The 18,179-nt window shown below is 40.5% G+C and overlaps 1 protein-coding gene across 3 annotated transcripts; it reads right to left on the reverse strand.

Annotated features, from left to right (window-relative positions):
• Nucleotides 1-3,849: 3,849 nt before the first annotated feature.
• itprid1 (ITPR interacting domain containing 1) lies at nucleotides 3,850-15,662 on the reverse strand. Of its 3 annotated transcripts, none has more exons than XR_015107222.1 (12): nucleotides 15,401-15,662; nucleotides 14,884-14,962; nucleotides 14,361-14,618; nucleotides 12,922-13,418; nucleotides 12,606-12,666; nucleotides 12,229-12,341; nucleotides 9,755-11,992; nucleotides 8,623-8,750; nucleotides 8,170-8,281; nucleotides 7,722-7,807; nucleotides 6,700-6,783; nucleotides 5,914-5,947 (listed from the first exon to the last, which is right to left on the reverse strand). XR_015107222.1 is itself a non-coding variant. In XM_086160978.1 (11 exons), exons 2-11 carry the CDS (start codon nucleotides 14,960-14,962, stop codon nucleotides 5,813-5,815), a joined length of 3,705 nt encoding a protein of 1,234 aa, XP_086017104.1. In that variant the 5' UTR covers nucleotides 15,401-15,662; the 3' UTR covers nucleotides 3,850-5,812. The 3 variants fall into 3 exon arrangements, 1 of the variants encoding a protein (XP_086017104.1); XR_015107223.1 differs by having other exon boundaries at nucleotides 7,722-7,810; XM_086160978.1 differs by lacking the exon at nucleotides 7,722-7,807 and having other exon boundaries at nucleotides 3,850-5,947.
• Between the last annotated feature and the right edge of the window lie 2,517 nt (nucleotides 15,663-18,179).

An 18,179-nucleotide genomic window follows, 5' to 3' on the forward strand; every position in this document is an offset into this window, starting at 1 on the left:
GGTTCTGGCTAGATATAGCTGGACTCGCCTTGAATTCACAGCTTCCGCTTTTGGAACTAAGCCTCTTGAGAGGAGTTTCACTCTTTTCTACTCTGGAGATGCCCCCAGGGAGAGGCTCTGAGCAAGATTGGGGAATACTGATTTCCTACGACTTGGCACCTATAGGTTTATGTTCATCCTTGTGGATGAGAGGGTGGCCTCTGGTAGAGGGACTGATTCTGACTGTTGTGTGGCCTACGCACTAAACAGCAGTTCACCAGGAGCCCCTGGCGAAGACAACTCCTGTTGGGGCTCTTACTAGTGAACATCAACGTTCATGTGGGCAGCAACAGTCTGACCTTTTGAGGTGTGACTGGGACGAATGGCCCCCAAGTGGTGTTTTGTCACTGGACTTTTGAGCTTGTAACGGACTGCCCACAATGAGCACCATGTTCAGATATTAAGGTGTGCACACGTGCACCTGGCACCAACACACCTGAAGCCGCACTTCAATGATCAACTTTATGATTATGTCATCGGGCTTAAGGCTGAGAAAAGAAATAAGCAGTAAACTGATCATAGGTGGTGGAGGAGGATGCCCGTCAGACCTGATAGACCCCAGAAGGTCTGTTGGGAACGTCTGCCAGGGCTCCCTGTCAAAAAAAAGTTTCAACTCCCACCTCTGGCAGAGCTTCAATTACTTCTCAAGGGAGAAGGGGGACATTGAGCCAGAGTGGATGATGTTCTGGACTTCCATTGTTGAAGCTACAGACTGGAGCTTTGCCCTTAAGGTGGTCGGTGCCTGTCGAGGCAGTAACCCCTGAACCTGCTGGTGGACCCCTGTGGTGAGGGATGCTGTCAAGCTGAAGAAAGGGTCCTACTGAGACACTCTAGCCTGTGGGTTTGGTGGCGTCATGAAGAACAACTTCTGGAGGACTCCAGGGAGATTCTGGTACCCTGTCCGGCGACTCAGGATAGGGAAGCACTACACTGTCAACTCTTTGTACAGTGGAGACAGTAGAACACTGACCTTGACTTGAAATGTAGATTACTAGAAGGAATGCAACCAAGGCCTCCTATATCCTTTTGGGAGGACTCTTCTATTTCTGGGGCTGAAGTTGCCGAGGTAGTCCAAAAGCTCCTTAACAGCAGGACCTCAAGGGAGGAAGTTTCTGAGACCTTTGGATTTTCTAATGCTTTCCTGGCTGGCACTCCTCTTCAGCATTGTGTGGAAGGCAGGGGAGGTGCCTCTGGATTGGCAAACTGGGGTGGTGACCCCCTACAACAGGGGGATCACACTCCTCAGCCTCCCTGGAAAAGTCTTTTCAGGGTTGCTGGAGAGGAGCGTCCGCTACGTCATTGAGCCCCAGATTCAGGAGGAGCAGTGTGGTTTTCGTCCTGGTCATGGAACAGTCCCCTGGGGCGAGTATGGGGCATCAAACACTGCAATAAGGGCTGTTCGGTCCTTGTATGTCAGGGCCTGATCGACTTTGACGATTGTAAGTCAGATTCATTTCCAGTGAAGGTTGGACTCCACCAGTGCTGCCCTATGTCACCAATTCTGTACATAACTTTTATGGACAGAATGATGCAGCCAGGGTGCTGAGGGGATCCAGAAGGATTGGGTCTCTGCTTTTTACAAATTATGTGGTTCTGTTGGCTTCATCGGGCCGCAATCACCAGCGGTCACTGGACCGGTTTGCAGCCGAATGTGAACCGGCCGAGATGAGGGTCAGCTTCTCCAAATCCAAAACCATGGTTCTCAGCCTTAAAAAGGTAGAGTGCCCACTCCAGGACGGGGAAGAAGTCCTGCCTCAAGTGGCAAAGTTCAAGTATCTTGGGGTCTTGTTCACAAGTGAGGGAAGGAGGGAGATTGTCAGGCAGATTAGTGTAGCGTCAGCATTGAGGCAGACTCTGCATCAGTGTGTGTTGGTGAAGAAGGAGCTGAGTCAAAAGGCAAAGCTCTCATTACTAGTTGATCTACGTTCCTACCCTCACTAATGGTTACAAACTGTGGGCTGTGACTCAAAGAACTGGGCAAAATGGCCAGGGAGAAGGATGTCTGGGCCTCTCTGCTTTGGATGCGGCCCCCTGACCCAACCACACAAAAGCAGCAGAAGATGTATCACCTTTGTCATGTCAATTGTTTGATGTAGTGTATCTTCAAATGTTAAAATGCTGGATATCAATTTTTCCCACTACCAGACAAAAAAAAAATCACTGAAAAGGAGGGTAGAGGGGCAGAGAGATAAAGAGCAGGGCCTTTGGGTTACAGTGTTGGGTTCTCCTGTGTCATCAGTCAATGCTCAGGCTTCAGGATTGACCTCATGCAGCCAGTCATCAACGCAAAGATCCTTGGGGCTTTCTCCTCAGATCACATAACACTCACACACACACAGATTCCTGTTTCCAAGCACAGGCCTGATGCTCTCACAAAAGACGAAGCACATCAGAATTGCGTTTGTGTGTGTGTTTGCGTGCCACTAGGCACTGAGGCAACCTCACTGGTGTTTGTTTTACTGATACACAGAAACCCTCACCTTTGACTTTGATTAAGTAGCATATCCTGAGGGCAGTTATTGTAAGACCCTCCTCAGACCCCTCTATTTCATCTATTTAATAACAATAGATGCGATTGTAATGCTCCATCACCTTCTCACTTAGCAGAAGCATATCATGTAAAGGGGCATATGCAATGTCTGCTGTACATGATATTGCTGACCACAGCAAATCATAAAACAGAACATAAAATTAAAAAGTGGCAACCAAATGGGTAAGAAGACAGAATAACAATCAAAGAATGTTCTTACCTCAGCTCCGGCAGAGTCAGACACTCAGGCCAGACCAGTGTGGCTGTGTTATGAAGCCTAAAGGAGGGGCATCTACCTCTGAGACACCCACCACTCCTGCCCACATAAGGAAGTGCAACTGGAGGAGCTGCTGAATATCAATAGAGGTGTGATTAGCTCGTGTCTAGGGACCGAGCCTGGCCCTTGAACAAAACATAATATTACAATAGTAGTACAAACTATATTTTTTGTTTGCTTGTCTCATACATGTGTGAAAACAGCACTATTATACACACATACACATATACGCACACACACACACATAAAAAAAAAAGATATATATATATATATATATATAAACAATATATTTTTATATTCATTCATATTTACATATATATATATGATGTTTCTCATTTCTGTAGTTGTTTCAGTGTATGTACTCACATATACATATATATATATATATATATGTATATGTATATATATATATATGTGTGTGTGTGTGTATATATAAATATATATGTGTGTGTGTGTATATATATATGTATATATACACATATATATACAAATTCTACACATCTGTATATTGTACATATATATTTTTTTTTTATTAAGTTATTTGTTTTCAATGCCCTGCAAATCAATTTTCAGTTTTATCTTAAAAAATAGCCTCAAAGCAAGGGTTTCACCTGATTCAGACTAACACAGCAAAGAGGGGGTGCAGAACTGCAAAATATACAATTTGATTCCGGGAGCCAAATTGATTGACATCTGATCAGACAACATCTTCATCTATTTATTCATTTATTGATTTATTTCAAAGTGACGCAAGCGATTCAACATGGAAAGCTCTCTTGGTTTAATAGTATGCAAATTTAGTCAAACATGATGCTGTCAGAAGAGGGAAACAACAAAATATAGCTATAGAATTGTTTTCCCATTTGTTTAGATAACAATGGATTGCATATGTTTAACGTTAATTAGTTTATGATTTTAAAGATTCGAGCAAGGCGGTGTTTTCTATAAAAGGCAAATTCTATCAGCTCTGCTTTCAACAAATAAAACACTCGACAATGTTCCCTTTGAAGGTCTGATTAAAGATTTTAATTAGTGCTCCCTGGGCTGTTGTGAAGTACACGCCTCCTTTGCAGCATCAATATCTTTCATACAAGCAGAAGAACACACATGTAAGGGTTAGCACTGCGGCACCATTCAGATCAACAATGGCGCATTCACCGAGCAGAGGCCTATCTGTATCATTACATCATGCACATTTAGTTCCATAAGTAACTTTAAATTATTACCATATACCTTTGAGGAATAAGCACTAAAGTGCTGTAAAGTATAATATAAATCACATGAATTTCCTTTTTTCTTACATCGTGTTCATGATACCTCAACCCCCTCCCTCAACCAAAGTCATGACGATTTAATAATTCATAATTTATTAATCCCTTGTGGGGAGATTCTTTCTCTGCATTCAATCCATCATGGATGAACCATGAGCTGCCGTCTATCAGTGCCAGGAGCAGTCAGGGGTTCAGCGTCTTGCTCAACAACACTTCGACACACTAGGAGGAGCCAGGAATCGAAGTAGGAATGTTTGGTTCCAAGGACGATCGCTCTACCTCCTGCACTTTGATTCACCCACCCCAAATTTTTCAGACAAATAAGGTCAAAGTAACAGGTATAAAACCACTTTGCATTTGAGCAATGTCCATTGTATCTTGCTACATAGATCCCTATTATGGCAAAAACGGTTAATCTCTCTACCTACTGTCTAGCTATAACTTTTAATATATGTGTATTTGTTTATTTATTAACTTATTTGTTTATCCATATGTTTATTTACTTATGTTATACTTATATGATACGTTATATGGTTCGTTTGTTATATCACCTATAATGGCCTTAATAGAGGAGATTGCTTTCCAGCATGGATGAATATATAGAAATCCCTGGCATAGCTGCATTTGGTTTCTGTGCATGACCATTTTAATACACAGACTATATGAAAAAAAATATAGGAATATAGAACAAAAAATTACTAAATGAAATGGAATATAGCCAAACATGAGAGGTACAGATTAGCAGAGCTGAATGATATGATCTGAAAATACTTCACTAAACCAAATGATGTAACGGCGGAGTGATTATTAAGCCCAAAAGAAACATTAAGGTACCATACAACAATTATACATAATGCAACAATTATAGCATTATAAAAAAAACTATTTGTTCTGTGTTAATATTAACATCACAGCAAATAATACTTCCTACATGTCCTTCTGGTGAAATGTAGATTTTTTTGTCGATAAACAATATCCCAAAATTACATCAACACAGGTAGATAATAAAAAGAATAAGAATGAAAGACCATGTTGGTAACTGTATTACATGTACATTCAAAGACAGGTCAGTTGCACTGTAACACAACCTAAGGTTTTAATGATGTTATAATGTTATATAATGTTTGCAATTTTTTTACTCCAAACAGCTACAAAGAATGGGCCCTTCGCGCTTCTTGATTTTGTATCTACAAATACATATATAGCACATTACATTACATTCTACAGTGATTGTGACCATCATTATCATTAAGTACTTCAACTCTGATCAGTTTATTGCTAACTTAAGATCTTCAACCATATCTATCACCCTTGTTTGTTGCTTTTTAATGTATAAATTTAATATTATTTTACATATCTATTAAGAATGGTTAAATTTGGTATTTGAAGCTGAATAGATCACTCTTATTGCAGAGAAAAAAACTGTACACAACCAGTGCATTTTAAATTGGTTTCTTAAGTGGATCTTAAATACGCACAACAATTATACAGAATGTGTATGGAAAGATGATAAAATTCTGGAAGCCCTGGAAGCTAGTGAACATAAAAAGGACCCAAAATAAGGCTACCTTGTACAGAATGTATGAATGTCAGGTGACACCACTACATCATTCCCACTTTATATCAGGAGATGCTCGTCGAGTATCTTTAACAGAGTTCACGTTGACAGGCATTCCAGAAGTAGACGTGGACCCTCTACACATCAGCTGTCGAAAGGGGCGACTGCAAGCAGCACTGAGTGGCCACTGTTCTGTTCAATGTGCTTCTGAATGGGAAGATGCTGAGCTGAGAGCAGAGCAAAGACTGCTCATCCAAAAGCCTCTGCAACTTCTATTTAAAAAAGACAAAAAAAGTTTAATGACAATCAATTCCCTTCTCTTACATTTATTGACTGTAATTTTTACATAATTCTCTTATTCTTAATACAGTATCAAACTTCAGCTTTGTTTTTTTTTTTTTTGTTGTTGTTTTTCAAATAAAATGTTAATAAAACCTCTGTTTGGTTTTCCACATTTTAATGCAATTATGTCCATCCTCTATAGAGCATATTCTTATTTTTATACCTTTAATACAATGTTCTATGTCTCTATCTGCCAACACTGACCTTCCCCAACCATAAGGAATATGCATGGAGATTTTATTTTTATATTTAATCTAATACAGATGCACACCACTCCCCTATTCTCCACTCACCAATTCAATTTTTAATCCAAGGCTTTCTTTATAGGTCTTAAGTCCCCATGACCTATTTAGATATATTCACTTAGATTGAGCAGTTCCCTCCCGTTCCATTACACTGCAAAGAGCAGTGAATACAATTGTTCACCCTAACATCTACGCATAATTTACATTTGCATGTTCCCGGTCAGTGTGAGAGGAACCCAAAGAGAACCAGCGCAAGCCTGGGTAGAATATGCAACACCCATTGATAACCTCCAAAGATTAGAACATGAAACCCTCTTTATGTAAGCCAAAGTGCCAAGCTTTCCTCTTTAGTTTTTGTGAAAACAGGTATGTTTCAGGCTTACATCTTCTTACCTACTTTGTGTCAATACTATCTCATACCTGCGGTGAACACTCACTTTAGAAATGCACAGAAGTGGACTGGAACTGCTTGTTGTGATGCTGGTCTCATAGCAGAAATGTCCACAGTGAGGAAAGGATATCTGTGTAAAACAAATACAAAGTCAGGTTCAAATGTTTCAGGTTCCTGATGTGAGGAACGTTGCACTCCATGTGTACAAACAAAGCATCTCAGTTGTTGGGTCATCATTATTTCTGAAAAGCTAAAACCTCCATCTAACCCTATTTGCTGTATCCTCCTCACTCACACCAACTAACTTCACTTTCACTCCATCCATAAATCTTCTCTTCAGCCTACCTCTTGTTTCCTGTCAGGCATTTTTAACCTCATCATCCTTCCAACAATATATTCACTATCCCTCCTTTGTATATGTCCAAATCATCTCAGTCTTGCCTGTCTGACCAAATCTCCAAAACATCTAACAGTATAATCACAATCAACACCTCCTGCGTTGGGTGTTGATAGTACAACCTGGGAATCAAGTATGAAAATGAGGCAGACAATCTGTTGGCTAATGCCTTATCCAAATTGTGTTGAATACTTCCTGTGGGTATTGTAGGGTCAGGGTTGTGGTGACTCGTGGGTTGTGGAACATGAAGCCCTGTGGTTTATATCTTAAGGGAAAGGGTGTTACGGCCAGCGCCTGCCCCCACTTTCTGTGTGTTTCAAATTGTCATGCACGTGTTCTGATTTGTCAATCAGAACACCTGAAGTCCATCAACTGCAACCGGACACCATGTGCTGACTTCTTTAAAGCTGGACACAACCATTCAATGTGGCAGCTCATGTGCAGCACCCGTTTCAGGTAGTGCAAATTTTGTTTCCCTTTTTTCTACCTGCAGACATGTCTACAGGTAGAAGTGGAACGATCTCCTTATGAATCCCTTGTTGTTGTTGTAGTAGTAGATGATAATTGAAATTCGCCACATTCCGTAAGCTGACCATTTCACTTGGTTCCCTCTCTCACAAACATCGTCTTGCTGCGACTAACCTTCATTCCTTTCCTGGGCATATATTCACCTGCTCCTGTGCTCTCTTCACATCACAATGTCATCTTCAAACACCACGGTCCATGAAGATCTCTGTCTAACCTCATCAGTCCATCGCTACTGCAAGCAAAAAAAGGGCTTAAGGTTGATCACTGATGTAGTTCCAACTTGAAGTCCTATGACACACCTCACCACTGTCTCACCTCTCATACATGACCAACATCTGTACAACTTACTTCTCTGCTTCCTTTTTATCGATTTGTTCCTTGAAATTCTTGAAATTAGCAGCCACATTGACAATAAAAACGAGGTGATGCAGCCAATTTTTGCTACTGCTCCATTTCCATCAAGTTGCACTTTTCTCTCCTCAAACTAGAGCACTGCTGTTATGGCCTTTATGGACTTTTTTAAGCGGCCTATTATGTTAAAATGGTTAATTTTAATTAGTCAAAGTAAAAATAGGGTTTGTGTGAGTGTACCTTCTTCAAACTTTCACTGTAGTCAGATGCCAGTTCGTTCAACTGTATCTCCAGCTCCCCTGCTTCATGTTTGACTGCTCGCCTCAGATCTGCAATGTCCTCTATCGCCTGTCTATATGATCATAAGTTAGTGTTTTTTGATGCCATTCAATTATCAGCTTTATATTGCTGTCACTGAGAATCATCATCCAATAACATACAATATTGAATTGTCATGTGAGAGATAATGGTGTAAAATGATCACAATTAAAAAAATTAAATAAAAATGCATTAACAATGGTTTCAGTTACAGTTTGATAAACCCAGAACAAACATTTGAATCACTTGATTTGGCGGAAAAAATAAATAAATTGAAAATAATAAAAATGAGAAACAAAAAACTCTAATGAAGTTGCCTCAAAATTAATTCAAATTAAGTTAAATTAAACTGTCTTTATAAAAAAGGTATTGTACCTATCCTGATCTGACAGAGCATTATAGGCAGCTGCCTGGTGTTCAGAGAGCTGCTCCTCCATGCTGTGCAGCACAGAGTGGAAGTGCTGCATACACACCATCATCTCCTCCAGCTTGTCCAAAGAGTCCTAGACATCAAAATAAAAGGACAGTCATGTAATACACCCGTGCAGGAGACTTTTAAAAAAAAAAATTTTAATTTAAAAAATTTACTTTGTGTACGCAGAATCTGTATTGGCCTGTAAGTTGAAAGCAAAATAAAATGCATTTTCAACGCCGGATACATTCTCCAAGTCATTTAAAGGTGTTCTTTTTTTAATTATTCTATGTAATTGAAGCTAAAATATCAACTTTTAAGACTAAATATGATTCCAGATAATCCTTCAAACCCTCTTCCCTACCCCAGCACTCCCAAAGGCTCTGGTTAGACCCTTGCACGGCAGCTCTGCCACCAGCGGATGAGCAAACGTAATATAAAGCACTTTGAAACCCCTTAAAGTCATGAAAGTGATTTATAATTGGAGGCCATTTACTAATCACAAACCAAATACTTCCCAAAATATTTTTGAACAGATCATGTATTTTTCTTTGCTACATTTCAAATACATACATTACATCCAAGATACTATTAAATTGGATAGCAAATGGTTAATGGAGCACTGAATGATGGGAGAGATTATGCAAATGGAACATTCATATGTAAACACAGTCCTGCCTGTGAAAGGCTCCTTCAGCAAAACTATGGTAACAACACAACAAACATACTATTTGTTGGAAGAGAAAACGCGGTGACTCATTCGAAGATGGGCACATCACACGCCACTGCTCAAAGTAGTTTTTTATCCCCTCATCAGGAGGACCAGATAAGATTTCACTGATGACGCTGATGTTGAGGACTTGTGTAAATACTCCGAGAGTTTTTCTTTTATCAATAAAGAGTTAAAGAACTATTTTGGATTTTTACAGGGAATAAAAAGCAAATTGCTCAGGATGGTTTGCATTTCATAAGGGTGCTAGTGGTGCATATGGATGTGTTGTAACAATAAGATAAGCAAAGGTCAGGAGCAGAATTTCAGCCAAATATAAAGCAGAAACAAAGAGCTTCAGTTGAAAGCAGGGGTTTAGTACTCACTGAGATATTTAGCTTGTGCTTTTCTGTGTAACTTCTCTGAGCATAGCTGTGATAGCAGTTACAGGAATTGCAGTACTCCACGGAGCCTCCACAAGAGGCTTGGTTGCCCTTGCACTTCTCTGCATTTTCCCTGCTCCTCATGTCCACTTCCTCGTCTTCATCAGGCCACCGCTTTGAATCCACAACAGCCAAGATAGGTGTATCATTTTTGCCAAACCCGTGTGATTGCCGACCTAATAAATCATGGGACTGTGCAAGTCGGGGGCAAGATGCAGATGCAGGGGACACCCTAGCAGCCCTTTGAGTTTTTTCTGAAACAGTTGATGAGGCAGTCTCTTCATTCTGGAATGTATGAAGAGCTTCATGCGATGACTTCTTCATAGTTTGTTGGATTTCCATGTCTGTCCATGACGGAGGCGTGGAGATTTCCAGAGGGAGGTCGACGGGGAGAACGGCACATATTGAGTCAGTCATGCAGGGGACCTCCTTCCTGTGGACAATATGGGATGAGGGAGATGAGGGCATCTGGATAGATACAGAGCAGCTCGGGGACTTAAAGTGAGAGTCTGCGGACATGGTTGAAAAAGAAGGTTGAGCAAATGCAGGGCAATCATCTAAAGGGTTGAGCTGAGTTGTGGACAAACCAGCTGATGATATTGTTCTTTCTGGTGTAGATTTTGAATCTGGAGAATCTGGTTTTCCAGGCAAGAGAGTTTTACAAGAACATCCTTCTGAGTCCTCATAGCTTTCCGTCTCCCCAAAAACAGGACTTGTTGCAGACAGAACTATGGGTTCTGCCCAGTAGACTTGTTCTTCAGCATCAAGCTGATGAAGAAATGCATCCAAATCTCCGAAATCACTTTGTGAGCCATCCACTGAGGTTTCAAAAGCTAAATCTAAACTGTCAATGGGGATTAGATTGGGCTCTTCTGCCATAGTCCCACTGTTTATAACCTGTGATTCTGGCAATTCATGGAAAGAATTCTTGGATTTTTCACTCTCCGTGTCAACTATTTCTTCTGTTGAGACATTTTTAATTTCAGGCCAAAGTTCAATGTGCGGAGTGCAACAGGGAACTAGATCACCTGTTTCTTTTTCATGATATACTTCTCCAGAGACTAATCCAGAACCTCCAGAGAGCCCCTCAGAACTTTCTGTATCTGAGATATAAACTGAACATTTATAAATCTGTACAGTGTCAGTGCTGTGTGTTTTATTCGCTTCTGCTCCCATTTCGGTCTGATTTGTATCCAACGGCATTTCATCCATTTCTACTTGAATAACATCTTGGACGTGTGAAGCTACAGCAGGGCTCACGTTGTCATCACTTATGCAAGGTCTTTCCTGTTTGGGGACAGATTGATTTATGGTGTCTGACATTCTTTCATCGGTTTGGTCTGTTGGCGACTGTTGCATGAAATGACAAACTGGAATGTGTGGACTAAGATAGCACTCCAGTGTCTCCGGTTGACCTTCACAAGAGTCAGAAGGATTCAGAAATAAGGTGGAAAGCAACAGGTTTTCTTCACCCTTTTGTTTGTTAAGGGGCGGATCAGAGAGGTCTATTCTATCTGCATCTGCAAAAATCCCTCCAAATTGACTGACCTCACAAAAACAGGAGTGGGATTGATGTTGTGAAAGGTGAAAATCAGGACAAGGGTGCAGAAGCATTGGAGATGATGTGCTTTGTCTCATGGGCTTTTCATGCAAAGCCAGCTCGATCTGTGTTGTTTCATTTTGAGCTGAAAACTCTGACGGGATGTGAGACTGCGGAGAATGACCAAAAAATAAGTCCGGAGACTGATGGCCAAGATTAATAGAGGAACACTGCGATGTGTTGGGCTGAGAGATGCTGAGATATGCAGGGCATGCAATGCCTTCAGAGGACTGAGGGGGCGTGCAGGGGCAGGGAGATGGGAAAAAGTCCTCTTTGTCCTCATTTGACAGGTTGATCTTAGAGGACTGCGGTAAAGGGGAGTCAAACACCAAAGCTGTAAAAGGACAAAGAGTCCGCTCCTCATCTTGTAGCATCTCAGTCATTGGTCTTTGACCTCCAGGGTCCAAATTTAAGTGACTGGAAGTCCCGCAAGGCATGGAAGGGGAAACCAGTGGAGGCTCCAGTGGTGGATAGGGTGACGAAAGCAGGGGTTGCTCATTTACAGTGTCCGATATGCACAATAGGGTGGCATAGGGAGGACTGCACTGTCTAGTGTACCCCTGAGACAGGCCTGTTGGGGTCTGTGAAATAGATAAAAAAAGACGTTTTGGTGATTTTAATCTGTACAATTGAGACACTGAACTGATCTTTATTCTGATCTTTATTGTGTTGGGCACAATGGAGTCATAAGGGTTAAATACATGCATAGTATACTACTGTCCCTAAAATGAGTTTGTATTTATAAGAAATACATTACTGCCGCACCCTGACTGATGTGACTATTAAATTGATGTAGCACATGTGAGAAAACTAGAACCTGAATGGAATCAGCTCCACTTGTTAGTTGCTGCTGCGGAGAAGGGATGAACGGTTCTTCTAGAAATCCACTGCTGTCCGACTGGCTGCTGTTTGTCCTTGTCACTACCCGCACTGCTCGTACAGGACAAGACAGGAGGCAGAGTGCTGTGTTATGATAGATAGATAGATAGATAGATAGATAGATAGATAGATAGATAGATAGATAGATAGATAGATAGATAGATAGATAGATAGATAGATAGATAGATAGATAGATAGATAGATAGATAGATAGATAGATAGATAGATAGATAGATAGATAGATAGATAGATAGATAGATAGATAGATAGATGGGTGGACAAACAGATAGACAGATTGACAGATTTGACACTTACCCAAATGTTCTAGTCCACCAGGGATATTTCCAGCAACACTATTCTCATCAACACTGTGGATCTGGAAAGAGATAAATAATAAGACCAACTGCATTAACCTGGATATTGTCCTATACCATAACCTGTCAATTGGAGGGACACCTTAACTACCAAATGAGATAATACCCAAATAGATAGTAAACCAATACAGTTTGACCAAATAGTAGCTTCCTACTACATTCTATGATATCAGTTTGTAGTTTTGATGTTGATTGGGATGGTGAAGAAACTTTTTACAGTGGCTCAGGCTCATCATTGTGTTCTCAGTAAGACTTGCCTCTTCCATTTCAAATGAGTCCTTGGTCTGGCCCAGGATCTTCTTGGCTTTCGCAGGGGAACCATCTCTGAGGGTCCCTGATCCAAGTGTTTCCTCTTGTACCACGACAGAAGTCGTCTCGAGCTGAGGGCATGGCTCTGGACTAGAGCCTTGCTCCTCTACTAGAGGACTCAGACGTGCAGTCTCTTGATGTCCAGCTTTGACTCTCTTCAACGAGACACTCTTCCCTCCAGCGTCTGGAAGTCTCAGTAATTCATTTGCAGCATTGGGAGAACAGTTGGCAGTGGGCGGTGTTAAGTCCTGGCTGTTCGGGGGTTTGGTAAGTGACTTTTTTGCTGCTCGTCGCAGCAAGACCCCCATGCGCTTCCTCCTCTCCCGGGTTTCAGGAGACAGGTTCTCTGATGGGGCTTTGAGTGAGGAGGAGGAGGAGGAAGATCCCACAAAGGAGGAGAACGCAGTAGTTACATGCTGGAGAACTTCAAGCTGCCTAAAACGACCTAGGAGTGTTATAGATGGAGAGATTGTGTTCAATCAATTAATTATGAACTTTATTCAAACAATTGATACCAATATTGTCATATTTTTCTCAATGTTTTCAACTTCTGAAAACTATATTTAAGTAGTTCCATTCTCATTCAGTGTTTACAATGATTACTGACTGATGATTATTCATTGAAATTGATGCTTAATTATAACAATTTCATTTTAATTTGAATAATCAGTGTATTATCATATTATGTCAAAGGCTGTAGTTTACATCTCGACGAGCATGCAACTTTAATGCACATGTTGCAGTTTGCATTATATTATCAAAAAAAATGTGTATACATATATATATATATATGTATATAAACACACATAACTGTGTGTGTGTGTGTGTGTGTGTGTGTGTGTGTGTGTGTTTTTATTCATCTTATCGTATGAGTACAGTTGTAGCGTTACAATGAAATAAATGATTGCCCTTTATGTACTATAGGCCCTATAGTACAGTAATTTCCATTTTTTAAGCTGCTACTTATTTCACATGCTTTGAACACTACGGCGTAAACAAATATGAGGAAAATGTATGTAATTTTGAGGGCCAACAACCTTCATGCCGCCAAAACAATTAGCCTCGTCACTTTGGACCAATGAAATGGACGTGAAATTCTGAGCCTGTTCAAATCTGACACTGAAGAAGACGACTTTAATGGTTTTAGTGCGCAGGAGGAAGACGAAGCAATAAGTGGGAGTAGGACAAAACGGGGATAGAAAATGGATGTACGTTTCCTTGTGTTATTTATTATGAATAGTTTTCATCAGCCGTGTTACAGGCACTGTTCGGAAAAAAGCATTTACAGTGCCTCAAGTAGTCAAGAAATTATGTTGCATATGAGTATAGGGCAATCATTATGACACACAAAATGAGCATGGATCGGGGATCGAACATTATTACTCACTGCTGACATCTGGGTTTTCCAGGTTCAGCCTGTTTTTCTGAGCCTCCAGAAACACCTTGAGGTTAATCCCTCTTGCCTGTGATTGATGATTGATGAATCGGGAGGGGATACGACCCGAAAGATCAGACTCATCGCAGCTGAATCCTAGGTCCAGCAAAACCTCCTCCGGATCATCGTTCCATTGGTTAAATACATCCATCACTCGTCTTGAAAGAGATACTGAGCCATCTTTTAAGATCTGGTCTTGGTTTGGTCCACCTGAACAAATGCAACACCCAACCATGGACCCAAGGAACCATTTAATCACTATTAAAAACAAAAATATAATTTAGTGCTCCTGTCATTCCTGAAGGATGCTCATATTAACCAGGGAATAGCGCTGTTTCTTTCAAGTCATTTCATATTTATTAAGTAATTAGAAAACATGTTAAACTGCATAAAAGGCTTTTATACTTTTTTTTTTTTTTTAATTGCTACACCCAAGTTGGAAACACTTCAAATAGGACGGAGCTGCGGTGTCTACCGTCGGCATCTTTCGATGTTTCAGCATCGGGTGTATTGTGGGGGTGGATACAGAGGTGAGTTTTTCCTGTGTCTTCCATCTATAAAAAAATAGATAAATGAAAAACAATTAAATGAAAAAGTTGTGCCATCATTTGTCAGGAATTTAAAGATGATATTATTGCGCCAAAGGACAGAGGAAAATCATTTGGTGAGCCAGTTTTAAGCACCAGCACAAGAACAGTTAATAGGATCTGCTGATGCAAATACAAGGGGGAAACAAAATTAACTTTATGCCATCACTAAATCGAGGCTTAGTTGAACATCGCACCCAAATGTCCAAACGTCCAGTCAAGTCACCTGTAGTTTAGTCAACATCATATCTCACCTTGGTGAGAACTTACTTAAGCTCTCTCAGACCTTGACATTTAAGTACATAACTACTTCAGTCTGTTGAGTTACACTGCAAAAACACTAAAAAAGGCAACTTAAAACAGCTTGACAAGTGACAAGAACAAGTAGAAAAGCTGTTTCCTTACTCTTGGATCTCCCGGATAGTCTTTATCTCCTGTTTAGCTGTAGGAGACACCGCATGGGAAAGAAGTCATTAATCTGGACGTGGAGGCAAACTGTGGACCCAATGTCATGGGTGCAGAAGTAAGCCATTGGCATGTGAGAGGAGATGCACTGGGAGGGGAAGAAGAAGAAGAAACTAGGGGAGATGGCAACATTCACCCCATTCTCTGCTGTCCGTTCCCAATCTGGTATCCTCGAGCTATATTAGGCAAGTATTTCCCTCCACCGCTCACCCTCCTTTGCTTCCCTCCCTTTTGGTTTTTCCTCCTTCAGAGATTGTTTGGGTTTAGGCCTCCCTCTCCTCGGCTGAAACTATTGGATGCTGGCATGCTGTCAAGGACAAAGTGTGTTCTCCTTCCCTAATGTCCCCTGCTTTGTCTTTTGTTCCTGACTTAAAGCCCACATGCCATGGAATATATTAAGTTAGATGCTTAGTTATAAAAGTTGTTTGCAATGAAAAGAAATATTTGTGTGTTTCTCCTATTTCTTAAACAAAGTGTGGTGTAAATAGAATATCAGTTTTCCAGCTATTGCCTTTCCTCCAGCACTACCACACTGATTCCTCCCTCAATTTGAGCCAGCTACCCCAGTCCCTGCAGGATAAAACTGTTATTATAAGTGGATGTTACTTTTAGAGTCTGGAATTGTGTTGATGAATTAATACTCTGGGACTTTTTTCCAAACTGTGAAACTTTGTGATATTTTTACAATATTTTTGATGAATAGCTGTCTAATTAACAGGCTAAAAATTGCTCTGCAAGATGTTTGGTTTCTTTGCAGCTGAAATGGATTGTGCTGCGACTGTAACTCAAAGGTGTCACGCAGTATTTTACTTGATTGATTTTCAGACACAACAAGATGAAATGCAATTCATGTAAAATATTGATATAAAGTGGGTATCAGCACTTTTATTACAGGATAATGTCTACCTAATTGATGGCGATTTCAAAAAATGATAATTCACTTGTGAGACACAAAGCTTACTCTGTCACCGAGTCAGGAATATTAAGAAAGATGTAAAAATAATTAAAACCACTGTTTATCATAGCGTTATATTTATTCTCTTAATCCTCAAGATATTCCTTTATTGGTCAGACAGCAGGAAAACTGCACAGCTTATTAACTTAAACCCAAGTGTTATTAATTGAGACTTACTCTGTTTTATTTAAAGCATTCTGCATATCCAATGATTTCAAGCCACTTCCTTAATATAGCGATTGACATGACAGTCGTGTTTTAGGAAACTGGGACAGATGGTAGACGCTGCTGGAATTTTGTTGAAAAACAGTTGGCTCAGGCAACATGTCAGACACAGATTATGCTGCAAAACACAGGATGGATGCGGGGGGGTTCCTAGGGGGTATGTCGGGTATTTAACAAAAAACGCTGGATGATGTCAGGCCACAGAGCCCCTCGAAATGCAACGGTTTGGCTTTTTACAAAACGAGATGAGTCACAAACATGGGACTGCGGTGGAAATCTTTTGTAAACCCATTTGTAAAAATAGATTCTGTTTAACTTTAAAAAGAAAGAATAGGCAGGGCACATTTGTCTGATGGAATTGAATATGAACTTTTTTGTCTTGGATTTACCTGTCTGCTCAGAACTTTTCAGTTCTGACTGCCCTTCCTGTTTAGTTTATGTGGCTATTTCTGTGCTTTTCTCCTCTTGAATGTGAAAAAAAAGTGACAATCAAACTTTCACCCATTCATTCATTATTTATAATGCCTATCCTGCACTGGAGATGTATAAGCATCAACCCTTTCATTCACACGGTCATATAGAGACATATGTCCATCATTCTTATTTATCGTATTTGCTTTTGTTGTTTTTCTTTGTGTTAACAATCAGGGTCTGTGTTGTGTTTTTATACCTCCATCAATTTTAAAGGGTTTGCAGCTGCTCTCTGCCTTCGGTCATCTGTTTTTGTCTAAAGGCTCTTTAAATTTACTGTCACAATATAACAGCGAAAACCCTGCAATGGTCACAAAGCAGCTCACTGATCGGTTCCAGTTGTCACTCCGACCGCCGGAGAGTCATGAGCAATCGACACGCTAGCCATGGTAAAAATTAACATGAAATTTTAGCATTTGTCTGTCTTTCTGCTGCACTTACAGATATGTCACTGGCTTCGGCCTCTAAGTTTTTCCAAAGTCAGCCTGTGGAGTATCACCTTCTGAGGACAGCCCCTTACAAGTCCACACTAAGGAAAATGTTTGCATTCTACGCCCAGTGCCAGATTGTCATCACCACAAAAGTTCGAACACGGAGACTCTGCATGACACACACAATAGGCTGAGATTAATATCCAAACCAACAGAAGAAGGGACACAAATTTCCAGCAGGATGTGTGTGTGTGTGTGTGTGTGTGTGTGTGTGTGTGTGTGTGTGTGTGTGTGTGTGTGTGTGTGTGTGTGTGTGTGTGTGTGTGTTTGTAGGTGGGGTTAGACGGCAGTTCAAGGCTCGAAAAATTGTTCTGTGAGACAGAGATGTGAATTACTCCTATTATGGCTTTCAGATTCCACAGCTATACAGTTTAGAATTGAGATTTCTGTTGTTACAATCGGCATAGATATGCCTTACATCTTGTCTCATACTCGAATGTGTTGTTAAAAAAGAATGGTGAATTGTTAATTCTTTAAAAATTGCAATGTATAACATGTAATTCAACACAAGGACTACTACCATTGTCTCATAAGTGCAATGCATGCTGGGTTGCTCGTGTTAACTTTGGTTTCCACT

The sequence above is a fragment of the Fistularia commersonii genome, chromosome 15 (genome assembly GCF_037954325.1).
Source record: "Fistularia commersonii isolate RoL2024-O1a breed Wild chromosome 15, RoL_Fcom_v1.0, whole genome shotgun sequence".
Classification (NCBI taxonomy): Eukaryota; Metazoa; Chordata; class Actinopteri; order Syngnathiformes; family Fistulariidae; genus Fistularia; species Fistularia commersonii.